This window comes from Kogia breviceps, chromosome 10, assembly GCF_026419965.1.
Source record: "Kogia breviceps isolate mKogBre1 chromosome 10, mKogBre1 haplotype 1, whole genome shotgun sequence".
NCBI lineage: Eukaryota > Metazoa > Chordata > Mammalia > Artiodactyla > Physeteridae > Kogia > Kogia breviceps.
Window position 1 is genome coordinate 5,841,959 of NC_081319.1, and position 18,095 is coordinate 5,860,053.

The following is an 18,095-nucleotide window of genomic DNA, read 5'->3' on the forward strand; positions in this document are numbered from 1 at the left end:
AATGAAATACTGTGAAGGCAAATTAAACTGCTAGGTGAGGACTGAATCAAAAATTGGGACTGTCAGTGACATTGACCTTCAGATGTTAAATATTTAGGACTCTTCCTCCATTGGACTTCTCCTGTTTTTACCATGGCAGTAAGTGCTAGCCAACCTGGCAAGAATATGTCTGTGGATAATTATAATTGGTGAGAATGTGAGTATCAGAATAATATTTTATTTATGAAGGTTCTTTGAACAGGATTTACTGAACTAAATTGTCTGCAATAATGAAAATCACTAAAATAATCATTTTTGTTAATAAGGAAACATTTGTTTCAAGCATATAAGGCACTAGTTTAAAACTAGTAAGTTAGAGTGTTTTGCAAGAGATTCCTCCTTTTTTGGGGAATGTTAATTAATTATATTCCCTTCCCCAGTACTGATTTATTTGAAACATCAATCCTAGTCTGAACTTTTAAATGCTATTTTTATATTAAATTCATGTTAGTAAAGCAGATTTCCTATTCACTCATTTGATATCAAGTGAATTGGTTTTGTTAGGATTTTAAAAATTTTTGCAAAGCTTAATGAGAGTGGAACTGTTTGTTAAAAGATATTCACTGTGACTTTTTAAGTTAAATAAGAGGCTTATTGTGTTTGAACTCACGTGAGAAATTAGGCACTTTGCTTTCCCAAAATTGTCTTTGCAATTTAAAATTCACCCTTAGAGGGTGCTGTTGTACTGAAAGTTTAAATCTTTGCTTTGAAGAACCATTTTAAGTTTTTTAAAAAGTACATACATTTGTGTTAAAATCCCATTATATTATAGCACATAATCTAGTATACTTAATAGAAGTTGAGAGTGTTTTAGCTTAGAAATGTTACTATTTTATAAACAATAAAAGTCAAGACATACAGCTTAATGGCATTTTCTTTTGTGAAAAATTTGACAAAATACTGTATTTTTCATCGTCATTTCAGTGTGAGCAACTCCAAGTTAGAGAAATAAGCAATGTTTTGTGATATATTTAGGAATTCTTTCCTTGACAGAAAAAGTAAAAAACACAGAGAACTTAATAGATATTCAGGTTTATATCCTAGATACTTGAGGCATTTGAAAATTGTTTTGTTTTGGTGTCTTCTTTGATTCAACAGCTACACTGTTGAAGACCTATTGTGTGCAAAACAGTCTTTATAATCAGGTAGGGGAGAGCTACACAAATCATCTCATAGTCTGCCATGTTTTAGAATTCAGTGCAGTATAAACCTAAAATACAGTGGACTCATAAAGAGATTAATCCTAGCTAATGGGGTTCTTGTGCAAGGTGGGATTTTAGCTGAGCTTTTGAGAAGCCACAGAACTTTGCATTCTAAACAGTATTTAAAAGAAAAATTTCGTTCCGTAAGTCGTCTTTCTTACCACTCAGTGCTAAGTTTGTTTTCACTTAAACACTCTTCCATGCTTTCCTTCTTTTACAACCTTGTTTTAGTAATTAAGAGAATCTAAAAACGTGTGAGTGCCTTGACCAATGAAGTATTTAGCAAACATTATCATCACCGTTGTTACTGTTACTGTTCATATTATACTGAAGAATGTGCCCGTACATCGCAGTGGGGTCTAGAGATGCTCTTGAACTTGGTACTTTTGCACATCCAACCTTTTGGTTAGTTGATAATGTAGATCAAGTTACAGTCAGTCTTAACTTTCTTCCTTTGGTACGGTTTTTGATTATTAGTCACATATCAGGTTAAAGTGATTTGAAAAAATAAATGTGTGGTAAGGAGAAAAAGAAACTTAAAAATGAAAGCATTAGTTAAATATATTGGTTACTTAGCATCCTGGAAAGAAGAGGGCAGTTGAATCCACTGCGGGGGACCAAGTAGCCCTGTAGGGTTATTTACCTTTCCTAGTGTCTGTGAAAAAATAATTGTTAGACTTAACATTAAAATATTCCTTGCTAGGCAAGTGTGCTAATGAAAGCATTTTATTTTATTTCTTTATTTAAATTTTATTTCTTTATGTATTTATTTGTGTCTGTGTTGGGTCTTTGTTGCCGCATGCGGGCTTTCTCTAGTGGTGGTGAGCGGGGGCTACTCTTCGTTGCGGTGCGTGCGCTTCTCATTGCGGTGTTTTCTCTTGTTGCAGAGCACGGGCTGTAGGCGCGTGCGCTTCCGTAGTTGTGGCAAGTGGGCTCAGTAGTTGTGTCTCGCAGGCTCAGTAGTGGTGGTGCACGGGCTTTGTTGCTCCGAGGCATGTGGGATCTTCCCGGACCAGGGCTCGAACCCACGTCCCCTGCATTGGCAGGTGGATTCTTAACCCCTGCACCACCAGGGAAGCCCCAGCATTTTATCTTTTAATAAGTGTCTCGAGAGTGATTTTGATCATTTGGCTTTTATGAAGCAGCTCACAGTTTTGCTGATTCTATTCGAAACTGGTAGTCAACTCTCTAGCAAGTAGAACCATTTAACCTAGTAATTTGCCTGGGCTTCCTGCTGTCATCATTTTACCATCATTTTTCCACCAAGATGTTGAGACGCTGCCATAGTGAACATTTATGGAGCCCTTATTTTATACTGTGGGGAGCTTTATACCAAGAACTGAAGCTTAGTTTTCCTTTTCTCCAAAGCTTATGGTCTAGTTTGGGGAATTGTTACTAATACATGAAATAATTAGTAAATAATAGAAGACAAAAAGCACATGCATACATGTCTACATTCTCTGAAAGTTTAAAGTACAGGGAGTTTCTCCTTGTAGACTGTTTTCCTTAGCCCCCCAGTTTTACTGAGATATAATTGACGTGCACCGCCATATTGTAGACTGTTCTTTAGGACAGATACCTCATTATAAACATCTTTAAATCTTACAGAGTTCTAAATAAGTGTTTAGAATTTTTAAATCTTTAGCTGTTAAATCTAAATGAAAAGGACATACCACGGTGTTCAAAAACTAGATATAAATGATCCATTGCTTATGCCTCACCAGGGCCTATTTTCTCATATGTCCCTGTTTTTTAAAAAGTGAGGACCTTCCTTCACCCTCACATTGATTATATAAGGAATATAGTCTTTGCAGGTAAATTAGAAACACAGGAAAATGTAAAAAATACCCACCCCTGCAAGATAGACACTGTTAACATTTTGGTATGCTTTCCAATCATTTATTTATTTTTATTTATTTTTTTCCTTTTGACTTTTTCCTTTTCTTTTTTTTCCTTGTTTTTTTTTAATTTAATTTTTATTGGAGTATAGTTGCTTTACAATGCTGTGCTAGTTTCTGCTGTACAGCAAAGTGAATCAACTATAGCTATACATATACACATATCCCCTCTTTTTTGGATTTCCTTCCCATTTAGCTCACCACAGAGCACTGAGTACAGTTCCCTGTGCTCTACAGTAGGTTCTCATTAGTTATCTGTTTTATACACGGTGGTGTATATATGTCAATCCCAATCTCCCAATTCATCCCACCCTCCCCTTCCCCCCGGGTATCCATATGTCCGTTCTTTAAGTCTGTGTCTCTATTTCTGCTTTGCGGATATGTTCATCTGTATCATTTTTCTAGATTCCACATATAAGAGGTATTATACGACATTTATTTTTCTCTTTCTGACTTACTTCACTCTGTATGACAGTCTCTAGGTCCATCCACGTCTCTGCAAATTGCACAGTTTCGTTCCTTTTTATGGCTGAGTAATATTCCATTGTATGTATGTACCACAGCTTCTTTATCCATTCTTCTATTGGTGGACATTTAGGTTGCTTCCATGTCCTGTCTACTGTAAATGGTGCTGCAGTGAACATTGGGGTGCATGTATCTTTCTGAATTATTGTTTTCTCTAGGACAGTCCTTTAAATACATGTGTGTGGGTATTTCTTTCTGCATATGTGTGTATACTTACAAATACATAGCAAAATTGGTGTTTAGTGTACATACTATTTTTATATTTTTTATTTGCTTGTTTTCATTTAACATATGTAGTTCCATTAGCATATGTTTTGAGTATATCATTTTCTCCTGTCATTATATTTTTTAGAAGGAATTATAATGGTTGCATACTATTCTGTCATTGATATACCACAGTTTTCATGCATTCCCTTATTTTTGGACTTTTAGGTTTTCATATTTTCATTATTATAAATAGAAGCATGATAAGCATCTTTATGTAATTCTTTGACCAAATCTTATTATTTTCTTAAGACAGAGTTCTAGAACTAGAGTCCAGAGCAAGGAAAGTATGTGAACATTTTCAGCACTGCAGACAGCTTGATGTGTATGTTGACTGCTTTGTAGAAAGGCAATGACTACTTACACTTTTACTAGCAGTGACACAAATTCCAATGGCAGCTCACCTCACCAGCATTAAATAAGATTGAAATCTTTCTCTTTTTGTTAATTTGGCAGGTAGAGAATCACTTAATTTTTTCTATTTTTAATGAGATTGAATAGGCTTGGTTTTTTTTGTTTGTTTTTTTTTTTGCGGTACGCTGGCCTCTCACTGTTGTGGCCTCTCCCGTTGCGGAGCGCAGGCTCCGGACGCGCAGGCTCAGCGGCCATGGCTCACGGGCCCAGCCGCTCCACGGCATGTGGGATCTTCCTGGACCGGGGCACAAACCCGTGTCCCCTGCATCGGTAGGCGGACTCTCAACCACTGCGCCACCAGGGAAGCGCTAGGCTTGTTTTTAAGAAAAAAATTTAAAGTGTATTTATTTTATCTTTTATTTGTTTATATTTTTGGCCGTGCTGTGTGGCTTGCGGGATCTTTCCTGCAACCAGGGCTCGAACTTGTGCTCCCTGCAGCGGAAGCATGGAGTCTTAACCACTGGTCCGCCAGGGAAGTCCCTCGAATAGGCTTTTTAAAACTGTATTGACCATTTGTTTCTCATGTTCTTTGCTTATTTAAAAATAATTGAGATTAAGTTTTTTCTTATTTTCTATTTTTTAATGTTTATATACCAAGAACGTTCATCCTTCACCCACCATAGTATATGTCACAAATATATTCTTCCGTTTTGTGTTTTGCCTCTCTACTTGGTTTTGGTGTTTTCAGATGTATGAAACATAAAATTTGTATATTCAGTCAAAGTCTACAGTAGTTTCCTCTGTGACTTCTTTCTTTGATTTAATTCTTTTTCAGGCTTAGAAAATGTTTCCCTATTCCAAATTAGATAGTCTGACCATTTTCTTACAGTTTTTAAAGTTTTTTACTATATGACAATATCTGTTTCATTTTTCTTATTCTCTTCCCAGTTCCACCACAAAAATGTTCTTTGCTTTATGTTTTATTTATTTATTTTATTTTATTGAAGTAGAGTTGATTGACAATGTTGTGTTAGTTTCAGGTGTACAGCAAAGTGATTCAGTCATGTGCGTACATATATATATGTATATATATGATTCTTCTTCAAGTTCTTTCCCATATAAGGTTATTACAAAATATCAAGTATAGTTTCCTATGCTATACAGTAGCTTTATGTTTTAAATATCTGATAGATCAAATTTCTTCATCCAGAAAAACCCAACTTTCTACCTGATTTTTTTTTTGGTGGATAAAATGTAGAACCATCCTTCCAGTTTCGTGAAGGAGAATCCTGTAGGTAGTTTAATTATGACAATGTTAGTCTGTGAATGAACTTGAGAAACACTGACATTTTCCAGCACTTGGAGTTTTTCGGTGGATATGTTGACCCTAACCTGAAGCCTGATCAGAATCTACATGAGTTTTCCTCAGATGTGAGGACTTGTGTCCCCAGAAGATTCTGACAGAATCCAGTTGGAGAAACGCTGAGTTAGAGAATCTGGTATGTGCTGGGAGTAGGGAGCAGGAGATGGAGAGTCTACCTTTGAGGTGTTTTCATCTTAGAGATTTTATTCAATAGGAATCTATTGATGGCCTGCCATGTGCCAGGCTCCTGCCAGACCAACCCTGCAGAGGTACAGAAGGCATAACAGCCCTTGCTCCTAAAGCCTAGACGTGCCTAGGATGGAAGCATGTCTGTGGGCAAATGATGGCCCAGGCCTGGGAGTGAGGGCTCAGAAGGACAGGGGTCCCACAGGACAAAGGAGACGTGTGCCAAGTCCTGAAAGGAAGAATGGGTGTTTGCTGGGAGAGAGGCTGGAAAAGTCTTGTACAAAGAGGGGACGTGTGCACTGAGACATGAAATAATTTGGTTTTCGGGAGTAACTGTAGGTAGTTCACTGCTTGAAGCGGAAGGTGGACGATGTGGGGAGCTGCGATAGGATAGGTCCAGCCGCGGGGACAGGCTGCCTGGCGGAGTCGGCGGGTGTGGCCGCGACCCTTCAGGGCGGGGCTTCTCGAAGGGCGGGGCTTCTCGGACTGTCTGCCTGGAAGATTTACAGGACCTAAGATTACTCTGTCAAATCGCTATCAAAGTTTCTACCTGTTCACTCTCCTCATCTGTAGCTCTAAGTAGGACCACAGTAGCGTCCAGGTCAGTGGGAAACACGCGGTGGAGGCCAGGGATTTTATTTTCCCACAGCTCATTGCAAACACGGGTCAAGGTGTACCTGTGGGCCTGTGTCCACGTGGGTGGTTGCCTCTTGGAGACTGAAAACTACATTGTAAGTGACACTGAGTCATTAAAGGGAAGTTTCTAAATATTTTACTCATATCGTTACCACTGGATTGTTTGGATCTGGTTAAATCACTGTACTTTAAAAAGAAAACTTTCCTTCTCAAAGTAAGTTGTGCAAAATGAAGTATCTGAAGGCAGGTGATTTTTTTTTCCCTCTGAGATAAAAGCAGTGGTTCTCAATCTCGGGCGCATGTTAGAATCGCCTGGGACTCTTTAAAATCGATCCCAACACTGGGCCCCACCCCCTCAGATTATTTTGGGGTGCACCCACAGCCTCAGGGTTTTTAAAAACTCCACACTGATTCTAAGGTGCAGCCAGCTTCCTCCCGTATGGGGTGTGCTAATGACTTTATAACGTTTTCTGATTGAGAACTTACGTCAAACAGTGTAGCACAGTAATTGTTCTCCACAACCAACTGGGTAATTGAATTTGAACCAAAACTATCATCAGTTGAACTTGAATCTGTACCTAAAGATATTAATATTAAGTACAATAATATATATTAGATGCTGTAAGAGTTTTCTTCTGACCCTCCCCATCAAGTACCATCAGGTATTTTAATTACAATTGATGGTGTACATACCTTTCAGTATAGCTTATTCAGATTCTAGAGTATGTAATCTAGCATTAATAGATAGCCTTGTAAATTAAATCTTGTGAAATCTCGATTTTTCTGTGGACTCCTTCACCTGCTGCTATGCCAGTTACTACTATTGCAGCAGGGACGGCAGCAGTATTGGGTGTTGTATTTATCTCCAAATAGGATTCAGTTAGAACAACTTGTCATGAACATGCCTGTTACCCAAAGTGCAACTGCTAATCTTTTAACATGTAAGCCCTTGAAATTATTTATCCAGTTCTTATTTTAGAGTATTACAGTGTCAAGTCTTGGTCTACAGTATAGCACACGCTTTGGTATTTTCTAAATCTCCAAATAGCATACACTAGTATTAGTATAGAAACACCTCCTGTGGTGAATTACTAGTCTTTGCATGGTGTCAAAAGCTAGGTGCCACCTCCAAAGGGAAAACTATTTTTTTCCCCTTTATTTTGCTAGCGTGTTCTTCATGTGCTGAAGATTCTGAACTTTCAGTGATTTACTGACTCAGTAAATAGCTTTTAGGCACCACTTGTGCTGGATATTGGAGACGTGAAGTTTAAGGCCCAAGTCCTTACAATAAGACGTGACATGGCGGCATGCTGTTCTCTTAGCCTCTAATACACAGATGCAACAGCTTTCCCATGTGCAAAATGAAAAGAATTTTATCCCTCCCACCCATCCTGTCAGGTAGGCTTTGCGTTTGGGATATGTAGTCTTACTGCCTTAAACTCTCTCTTTCTCTTCCCCTCCTTATTTTTTAGAAGATTATAAGGGAACAACTCACTCTAAAAGTAGTTCTACCAACTATCTTGGGAGCCACATATACTATTATTTAATTCCTCTGAGCCCCAGTTTCCGCTGCTGTAGAAAGGTGATATCATCATCCCAGCCCTGCGTATGTGAGCTGTTAGGAGAATTACGAGAGAAGTTATATGTAACATGACATCGAAATTTTAAATATACAGTTGAAGTGTAAATGGACCTTGTAAAACGACTTTTAAAAGAGAAGGAAGGGAAGAAAAGAAAAGAAATATGTGGTATATGTACCACAGCAAAGCCCTTTGGGTTTCTGAAACCCTAAAGCGAAGCTCCACCAGAGTCCAATTCCATGGAAGTTTGCTTCCATGATGGATTTTTGACTTTGTACTCAGCTCCTGAAAAAGCGACTTCCTGGGTTTTCTCTTCCCTCCTCCGGTTTTGCAGCGGCAGGGCTGCTTCCTGTCAAGAGCAGCTCTGTCCCGGCCCCTCCTGCCGTCTCTCCACCTCCTCCTTCTCTTTCTTTCAAACGCTTAGTACATTTAGAGCCTGATCTTGTGCAGAAAACATCCCCGACATGTGAAGAGCCCCGGGGATTCAGTGAGCATGCTCCGCGCTCCCTCCCGCTGGGAAGAGGAAGCTCTCCGCATACGAGTCATTCCAGGCATAGTCGGCGTGTCAGCGCAGCGAACTCGCAGCGGGCTGTGAGCGGCGCGAGCGCGGCTTTGTCCTAGGAAATGGGCTTCGGGTTTTCCTTCCTTGCTCCTTTCTTACGTCGAAGAAAGACCCGTAAAGACTTCTGAAACGATTTTTAAATGCTCGATTGAGGATCCAGGACGTATACCGTCTGCCCACGAACCCTTGAAGGGTTTTCTGCAAGTTCGATTTTGTGTGCGTCTTTTTTTTTTTTTTTCTTCCACTTTTACTTTGTTTTGATCCGAGGCCGGGCCTCCGTCTTTGTGAAGTTTAAGAGAAGAGCCAGGAGCTGCTCAGCGCTAGTTGATTTTGGAAACGTACTTTTTTGGGGCGAAAGCAAAGAGCTGGTTTTCTGTGCTAGCCCAATAAATGCTATTTATGAAGATGGACCTGTTGAACTACCAGTACTTGGACAAGATGAACAACAATATCGGCATTCTGTGCTATGAAGGTAGATGTTCCCTTCTAGAAACTGCTTACCCCATTGCTTTGGTCAAGGCCACTCCTCCTTTCCGGTTCTGATTGCCTTCTGTGCGTTTTGTTCTCTTTCTTGAGACTTCAGGGTGCTTTGAAAGGCAAGAGGTTCTTAGGTACTGTTTTCAGTACAAAGTTTGTTGTTTGTATCTTAGCCTTCAGGGGTTACAGTGGAGGGGGGGTGCGGGGCGGGGGCGGGGAGGTGGTAAAATATACATTGTTAAAAGTTTGCTTTATGCTTGCAACATACTAACTCCTCGCATTTTAAACTCTTAAATTGTATTTCTTTTTTGATTTCTGTTGGTGTTTTCTTTAGAGGAGGAACTTCTGGACCCAAGTAAAAAGTTAAACATGCCAGGTTTTCTCTCTCTCTCTCTTATTTTTTTTTTGTTTTTTTTTTTTTTTTGCTTTCATACTTATTTTAAACATACACTATCTATTTCTGTTGTAGTCCAACAGCCAACAAGAACTTTGGATTTTCATGTAGAGGGGAACAGAAAGTTACAGTGCGTTTTTGTGTTCAAGAGCGATTGTCCCAAACAATGAAGAATTTTTCTATTCAGTTTGGGGGCCTGGAAGGGCACCCATGTCACAGAGCACAGACTGGCTCTTTGTCTGATTTCCCATTTCCTGTACAGCTCTGGGAGAGTTCTGACATTGAAGGATGTTCCCTCCACACTCCTGTCCCTTGTGGAAGCGATTGCACAAGCCACCAACCAGAAAGCTAAATTAAGGAAAAAAAAACCCCACAACTCTGAAATCTTATCATTTATTACCTCCTACTAAACCATGAGGTATTTCCCCACTGCCCTGTAGTATTTCAAGCTGTCTCTATTAGTAGTCAGAAAAGGGAATTTCTCAATCCAACATTTTCTACGTGCGATTTGAAAAAGTGGTAATGGTCTGAGTAGCCGGAGACACATCTCGGGGGGGAAATCAGCTTGGCAGGGGAAGTGTTTTTTGTTGTTACCACATACAAATCAAGGGGACATCTCCCATCTGATTCAGCAGGAGCAGTTTCCATGTCTCTGCGTATAGTGATTGCTCTAGAAAAAACATGGAAGAAACTTGGGTGAGCGGATCCACTTGTATTTTTCGTGTAAAAACTTTAGCCCTGTTGCCCAAGCAGTTAAAAACTTAACCTTTCCCCTTCAAGGAAAAATCTCATTCTTATTGTTTTTTATTTAACTTTATGGATAAAAATCTCGTATTTAAAGTAGTCTTTTTTTTTTTTTTTAATCCTACTTGTTCCAGGAATGCGAATTTGGGTGAATTGCTTTCTTTGAATCTGCTGCTTTAGGTATCATCTTGCTTCTAAAGTCACTCATTTAAAAGGCACACTTTTTTTTTTTACATCTTTATTGGAGTATAATTGCTTTACAATGTTGTGTTAGTTTCTGCTGTACAGCAAAGTGAATCAGCTCTATGTATACATATACTCCTATATCCCCTGCCTCTCAGCCTCCCTCCACCCTCCCTATCCCACCCCTCTAAGTGTCATAAAGCACCGAACTGATCTCCCTGTGCCATGCGGCTGCTTCCCACTAGCTATCCACCCTACGTTTGATAGTGTATATATGTCCACGCCACTCTCTCACTTCATCCCAGCCCCCACCCACCCCGCGCGTGTCCTCAAGTCCGTTTTAGATTGGTCTAAGCAGCAAGCCACCAGGCGTGTTTCCTGTGGAATTAACATTGCAGTTAGTTTAAAAGACTTTTTTTTTTGGTGAACAAGAAACTGAAAACTTTTAAGGCACTTTCTGTTGGATTGTCTTTGTCATTGAGTAATAAGATATTTTCAAAGTAAAACAAAGCATAATAATCAGCCTGAGAGAGGAATATAAGGATTATTAGGAAATTGATACCACATTAATTTTTTATGTCTGCAGGTGGTGAGGAAAAGCTTACAGAAAGCTTGTCCAGGTTGATCTGTTGTTTAGTAGGTACCTTACAGGAGACTGGTCTTCTAGGCTCCCTCCTTAATTGGGAGGAAGAAACTTTGATTCTGAAAGTTGAGTAGATGTGTGGGATGATGTGTTGTAGTCTGTTTGGTTTAAACATCTGCTGCTATTTTCCTTATTATGAAAGTTCACATTATTTTAACACCAAAATAAATACACAGGAAATGAAGAAAAGCACAGCAAAATCTGAGTGGTGTTTATAGTGGGTTGTTTATGTCCTAGTGGTTTTCTCGGTGGAAACATTGCACACATCTGCTCTGAACTCAAAAGGGTGTTTAGAAGATGGGCTTAAATCTTAGATGGGATTTTTTTTTGCCGTGTGTGTGTGTGTGTGTGTGTGTGTGTGTGTGTGTGTGTGTAAGAAAAGTTGGAATAGTTATTGTTCCTTTTAAGTCCAGCACTTTGAGAGTATTTGTATTAAATCTGTCAGCTCACCAGCATTCCAGGGAAGTTATTTGGAAAATGGAATGTACAGTTGGTGGGCAGTGTTTGATTTCACTTAGGGCCCAGGCATGTTTCACGTCTCTTAAAAATAAGGGACAAAATAGCTTTCTGAATTTTTAGTTTTAAGAAGGTAAGATGTTGACAGTCAATTATTCTCTAGGTTAGTTGTACTGTTTTCCTTATTTGTATTAGAGCTCTACTCCACAAAATAAACCATGTGTCTGCGCCATCTTTCCTCAGCCTCTCTAGGAACTTATACACAAGTAGGTCTTTTTTAGCCAATTATCTCATAGCATACAAGGTCTTCCTAAAACCCCACATTTAGGGTAGACTCCAGATGGCTTAGATATGGACTCTCTGCTTGGTGTCTGCTCCTGACTTTCACCATAGAAATCCACAAGCATAATTGGAAAGAGAATTAAGGAAAAAATGAACCACAAATCGATTTGGGGTGGGGACCTGTTGGGATAGGAGAAGATAATTGGCAAAGGGCAGGAAGAATCTGCATTTGGCTCCCTTATGGAAACTAGTTACCTTCATTGGTGATAAGCCAATTAGCAGAACTCTGCTTGGATATTAATGTGTCTTTTCAAAAATCTCTGGTTTATTACTGAAATTCTCAACAGTTAAGCCAGTTTGTCATTCGTCACCCTTCCTACTGTATGTTCAAATTATACCCACTGGAATCCCAGTTTCACCTCTGTCTCCTTGAAGAGGAGGCTTCATTTCTTCCCCTCTGCACTGCTGAGAATGCGCCACTAGTGGAGCGACGGAAAGCCTCACGAAGGCGGGGCTTTGTCTTGGTCACTGTGTCCCTGCGTCCTGGCACAGTGCCTGGTGTGGCTCTCCAGAAGTGGTGGACTCAGAAATCACTGAAATCTCTCTGTCGGCAGCTGTAGTCGCTACTGTGTAATTTAGCACTTAATTTTATACTGTCTCATGTTCTCTAATTATCTAATTATTGCAGAGCTATCCAGGGCCTTAGATATAGCTAATGCATTTGCCTTGTTTTTGCCAAGAAAACTGAGACCTAGAGAGGTAAATTGTCTGTCCCAGTTTATTCAGAAAGTTTGTAACAGAATTGAATTGAGGAACAAAGTGGTTTCATTTAGTCTGTGATTCTTCTGTACCATCCCACCTCTCTAAAATTATTTGATGTCTTGCCTCCTTAATTAATCATCACCTCCTTGATGTTAGGGGCCACGCTGTGTCCCGGGGACCTTCACAGCTCGCAGCACAGGGGCAGCATCTTGGATCGCGATGCACAGTTGAGTCTGACCTGGATTCTTCTTGGCTCTGAAACCAGTTGTTGCTCTAGGTTCCCAAACTGTTGTGATAATCAGGGAAGATGGTAATCAGGGCTCTAGGCGGGTAGCGTCGTTGGAATTCGCTTTCCTCGCTCCTCCGGGCACGTAGCTTTGCTTAACTTTGCTCTGAGTGCAGGGGAGGGTGTGGATTCCAGTCACAGAGAGTTTCCTTAAGGGACCAGGGAGCTGATTCGACCGTGGACGTTTCTCAAGATGGCTGATAGTTCTATTTACATAATTACTTAGTGCTGAAAACTTAGGTCCTAATAAATGTACTCGTGGTTGGCCGTGGCTTTAAGCTGCTGTTAGTGATACTTTAATTATGGGTTAAGAGCCATTAAGGTGTAATTTGGTAGAAGAAGTCTCCCGTTTTAATTTAATGGTATGATTTATATTGGGAGAAAGGAAGAATAGATTGTATCTTCAGCTCTTCTGAAAGCTTAAGCGAAGAGCGTTATAAGTTCCTGGACTTTTAGAGTTGTTCATTGTTTCAGAACTTAATTATCACTTGTTTCATCACAGGCTACATGTAAATTAATTTTCTAGAATTGAAAGGAAAATGTACACAACGGGAGGGTGGTTGAGTCAGTGAGACCCAGCTGGGGATGTGAGCAAGGCCTCTGCCTGGCTGATGGATTTCTTTTGTTTTCTGCCAGTTTAACCAGCAGCAGTTTAAATGGAGTCCTGGTTTCATTGTTCTTTGTCTGATGAGCTCAGAGGCTGCAGGAAACTTAGGAGTGTCGGGTACTAGTGAGTTGAAAAGGGCACAGAGCAGAGCCGTTTTGTACTGGCTGTATTCTGTCCCCAGCCCCGAACATCAAGTGACCAGCTCTTCACCCATGGGTGAGGTAGAATATCTGCAGCTGTTTTGCTGTGGAAATTCATTTTACTGTAGCTTTTAATTTGTAGGAGAGGGTCGGGAGTGAGGGGGGCAGGGTGGGGGAAGGAGAGATGGAGGGGGGGAGGGGGGAGATGAGGAGAGGGGGGGAGGAGCTTGGTTAATAAAACAAGCTCAGGTGAACCCAAGAGCTCTCCTTCAAGGACCTGGCCAGTATGTATTGCTTCTGTCTACAATTTGGGAGGGAAGGTGGGATTATCCCCTCCTTCCTTCCGGCTCCCCTCCCTTGTTTCTCTACCCTTTTCTGGAAGGATTATTTTACTTGGCTGTTTCTTGGAACCTACACCAGCTTTGTTTTGGAAGGCGGATTTCTCTTCCTTCCTTCTTCCTTCCTTCTCTATCGTCCGCAGGGCCTTCAATTCCTAGGGTGTTTGGATTCGTCGCTGTGAAGGAAGATTATTTTAAAAACACACCGTAAGATATGAAGAAATTCCCCCTCTGCATGTGAGAAGATTCAGTACCTCTCCTTAATAGTTTGCTTCTGCTTTATTGTGAGGATGTTACTGAAAACTGGGTTTTGTCGTGAAGAAATTAGATCCAGATTTAGCACTCCTGCATGTACACAAAGATGTAGAATCAGTCTTACCAGGGACTGTTTCTGACTGTATCTGTTTTATCATCTCTCTGTAGCTGCACATTTATTCCGTGACTGTTTATATTTAGTGGTATCTCTGTGTATATACTGGGCTCCTTGGAGCTGAGCTCCAGCCCTCCTCAGCAGCGTCAGTCTGGCTTACAGAATAGTCCTTCTCCCTTTTATTTTTTAATGAACTCATATATCAGCCCCCACCCCACCAACCCCGGCCCCGAAAAAACTTCAACCGCTTTATTTTAAAAGCAGAGTCTGAAATGTTTATTTTCTCTCTTTTGCTTTCTTTCTCTCTGCCTTCCTGAATGTTACACGTTCTAGTAAGTTCTAAGGGATTATCGCCATCAGTTTGCTTTCTTATCTTGCCTTTTCTGCATTTTCTTTCTTAGAATTCTGTAGATTGTTTTAATTTCGGGGTATTGTATACAGGATATGTTTTAATCTTAACAATGTGAATCGCTGCTAGTTGAAAGAATGTTTATTTATGCTAAATAAAATAGAAAATCCATTCTGAAAGTTGTGTTTAATTTGTGGCTATTTATATGATCTTTTCTGAACTCTTAGCATTTCACCCATCTGTTTGCAAAGAAGTCTGTAAACATAACAAACTGAAAAATATTTATTAAGTGATTGGAGAAGACTCAGTACTGTGCTTTTGTAACCCAGTATCCATTCTCTTAAACATGTATGGAATGCCTCTGCTGTGCTAAGGAATGTGTTAGGTCTTGGGTTCTTGGGTTGATCTTTTTCTGTCTGTGTCTGTCTGTCTCTCTCTCTGAACATTTTTTATTATGAAACATATCATATAGACATAAAAGTACATAAAACATTTATAGTTAAAAAATAATCAACCTCGTAATCATCAGCAGGTGAAGAAGTATTCAATCGCCTCCTTCAAGTATTGTCTCCCAGTCAGGATTCCTCCTGACCCCAAGAGGGCGTCGCAGTTGTAACTTGCTTTTCTTTATATGTTTACTACCTGTGTGTGCTATTCTAGACACATTAGCTTAATTTTGTCTGGTGGGTTTTTTTTTTTTCTTTTGTGTTTTTTTTTTAGCCCTGTATAATTGGAATTATCCTGTAAGTCTTCTCTGTGTCTTGTTTATGAGATCTTTTAAAGTAGTGGCCATGTCCTAGGAGGTTGTCTTCTCCATAGGAAGCCTGCTTCTCGGGTTGGGGGCGGCTTCACCCTGGAACTTTGGCGGATGTCCCAGCCTCCCTTTTCACTCACCTGCTGCTCCCCTGTTAACAGACGTGGGGTTGCTTTGGTCTGAACTTTTTTTCTCAGTCAGTATTTTGGTCACAGTCTTCACCACTGTTAAAGCCCACCAGCATCCACGTGTAATGGAAAATTGAGTGTTAGAAAAATTCTGCCCAGCACAGATGTAGAGAACAAAACCTGTGGACACCAAGGGGGGAAAGTGGCGGGGGAATGAGGGGGTGTGATGAATTATTGGGAGATTGGGATTGACATGTAGACACTGATGTGTAGAAAATGGATAACTGATGAAAGCCTGCTGTATAAAAAGATAAATAAAATAAAATTCAAAAAAAAATTCTGCCCAGTTTCGGAGAGTGCAGGAGTGGGGGGATGCTTCTGGAGATACGTAGGTTAATTAGGGTCTGAACAGGAACTTTAGTTGTGCATTAACGAGCAGTTTGCTTAAAGGCTGAGACTTGTTACAAGTCAACTTTGTCGCAGCGCCAGGTTTCTTTGGATGGTAATCCGGGGACTTTGAGATATACAGAAAAAGCTTAAATTGTTTGTTCCAGAACTCAAACAATACTCTACATTGTATAGAGATGGCTGCTGGAGAGCAACAGAGAGCTGAGACAGTGGTCGGCCTTAGGCACCATCTAAAATGATGAATGAAGGAGGATCATCCGTGTGTATCACTCTTGGTGTTTATTTGATATCTGTTTTGCATGAAAAGAGTTGCCTGTTAATTCTTCTTGGCTAATGATTAGATTTTAATAGAGCGAATTCCAGAATTTAATGGTTTGATGCAGACGCTTTCTGCAGAGCAGTTTGGCACAGTGCTCACGTCCCCTCACCTTCCGCTGGACAGAGACTGTGCTGTTGCCCTGTTAACAGTCGAGGGAGTGATGAGAGCAGATTTCTCCATGTTTTCCCCCCTGTGAAAACAAACACATCTTCCATGATGTGGCAGCGCTATTAAAGTGACAAGGGATTCATTTAGAATTTTATTTCATCGTCGGCAGCTTTCTCCTGTACCCATTTTCTCCCTTTCTTACTATGCGTGTCCTTTTAAACTATTATTATTATTATTATTATTATTTTTTGTGGTACGCGGGCCTCTCACTGCTGTGGCCTCTCCCATTGCGGAGCGCAGGCTCCGGACGCGCAGGCTCAGCGGCCATGGCTCACGGGCCCAGCCGCTCCGCGGCACGTGGGATCCTCCCGGACCGGGGCACGAACCCGCGTCCCCCGCATCGGCAGGCGGACTCTCAACCACTGCGCCACCAGGGAAGCCCTAAACTATTATTTTTTTGATGAGCAACTGGTAAGCTACTGGCTGACCCCACAGAGAACCTGTGTTTTCTTTCCCCGCTGAAAAGCTCTGACCTCTTTGCCAGCGCTTAAAATCACCCGGGAGAGATTTGGGTAGCTTTGTAAAGAAATACGTTACAGCAGCTGTAGTACCAGGCTTGAAGTTCTATTGAGTGGAGGGTAAAAGGGAGGGAAATTCGTAGTCATTCTCGGTGTGAAACCTATGTAAAGTTTTGTGACACTGCCCCACTGAATTCCCAATTGGGAACAATTACCACCAATTTCTGGAGATGATGATGGAGCCCTTTTTCCGTTAGAGGCTTTATTTCAATAAAGAGAGGGAAGTGGTAGAGTGAAGTAGAATTCCAGGGCTAACAGCAGACATCAAATATTGCTCTTAGGGTCCAATAATAAATATAACACGTAAAATATATATATAATGTATATATATATATAAATATATTTTTACATATTCTCTCTCTATAAATATATAAAATACACACACATAGACGTGTGTACCATACATGATTTTATATTGTGTTCGACAGAGAGAGAGAATGAGGGAGAGCCCTCTTGCAGAGTGGAAGAATCCTTATACACCATTTAAGGAGAAAATAGGGGAACCACCACATCTCCTGGGCTTTCCTACCTGTAGGCTGTTCAGAACCTGACTTCACCCTTCTTTCCTTTCCCCGAGGCTCAGTGCAAGGCTGGTTCTTCTATTTATCCTCACAAGTCCCTACCCTCTGGCCTCAGGGACTTATCAGTGATTGGTTTCTTTTCTGATTTCCTTTCTTCCTCTTTTTGGGTCTTTCTCCTCATCGTGTGCTTACGCACAAGTCTCTCCCAACTTAAAAACAAAAACTAACCCATCTCTAAACCTTGTGTTCCCTTGTTGCCTATTAGAGCTCTTTTCCTTGCCATCCAGGTTATCGGAAGAAGGTCAGTGTTCTCTGTTTACCTCTGTCCATTCGCTCCTCATTTCTCTGTCATCTGATTTCTGTTCCCACGACTCCATTGAAATTGTTTTGGACGAGGTCACTAAATGTTACCCTCGTGGCATGTTCAGTGGACACTTGTTAGTCCTTAGTTGCGTCTCTGTGCCTGTGGTGCTGACTCAGTCCAAATTTTTAAAATTCTTGCATCGCTTGGCTCAAAGACTTACCGGGTGCCCACTCCGTCGTGATCGAGGTGCTGTGCGCAGCACCGGCAGGGGCTCTGTGTGCTCCTGGGGGTGGGTAGGACGGTATATAAGAGGGAGGCAGGCTGATAAACGTTTG

At 40.7% G+C, this 18,095-nt stretch overlaps 1 protein-coding gene across 4 annotated transcripts in view; it reads left to right on the forward strand.

Annotated features, from left to right (window-relative positions):
• The window catches only part of VGLL4 (vestigial like family member 4), a 159,520-nt gene that overhangs the window by 65,029 nt on the left and 76,396 nt on the right, over positions 1-18,095 (forward strand). Inside the window, exon 1 of one of the 4 annotated variants that reach the window (XM_059076124.2) lies at positions 8,372-9,081. The exons of the other annotated variants lie outside the window; for them this stretch is intronic. Coding sequence (XP_058932107.1) covers positions 9,000-9,081 — 82 coding nt within the window. The 5' untranslated portion in view covers positions 8,372-8,999. Of the gene's footprint in view, positions 1-8,371; positions 9,082-18,095 lie in introns of those variants that run through there. 4 annotated transcript variants of the gene reach the window in all.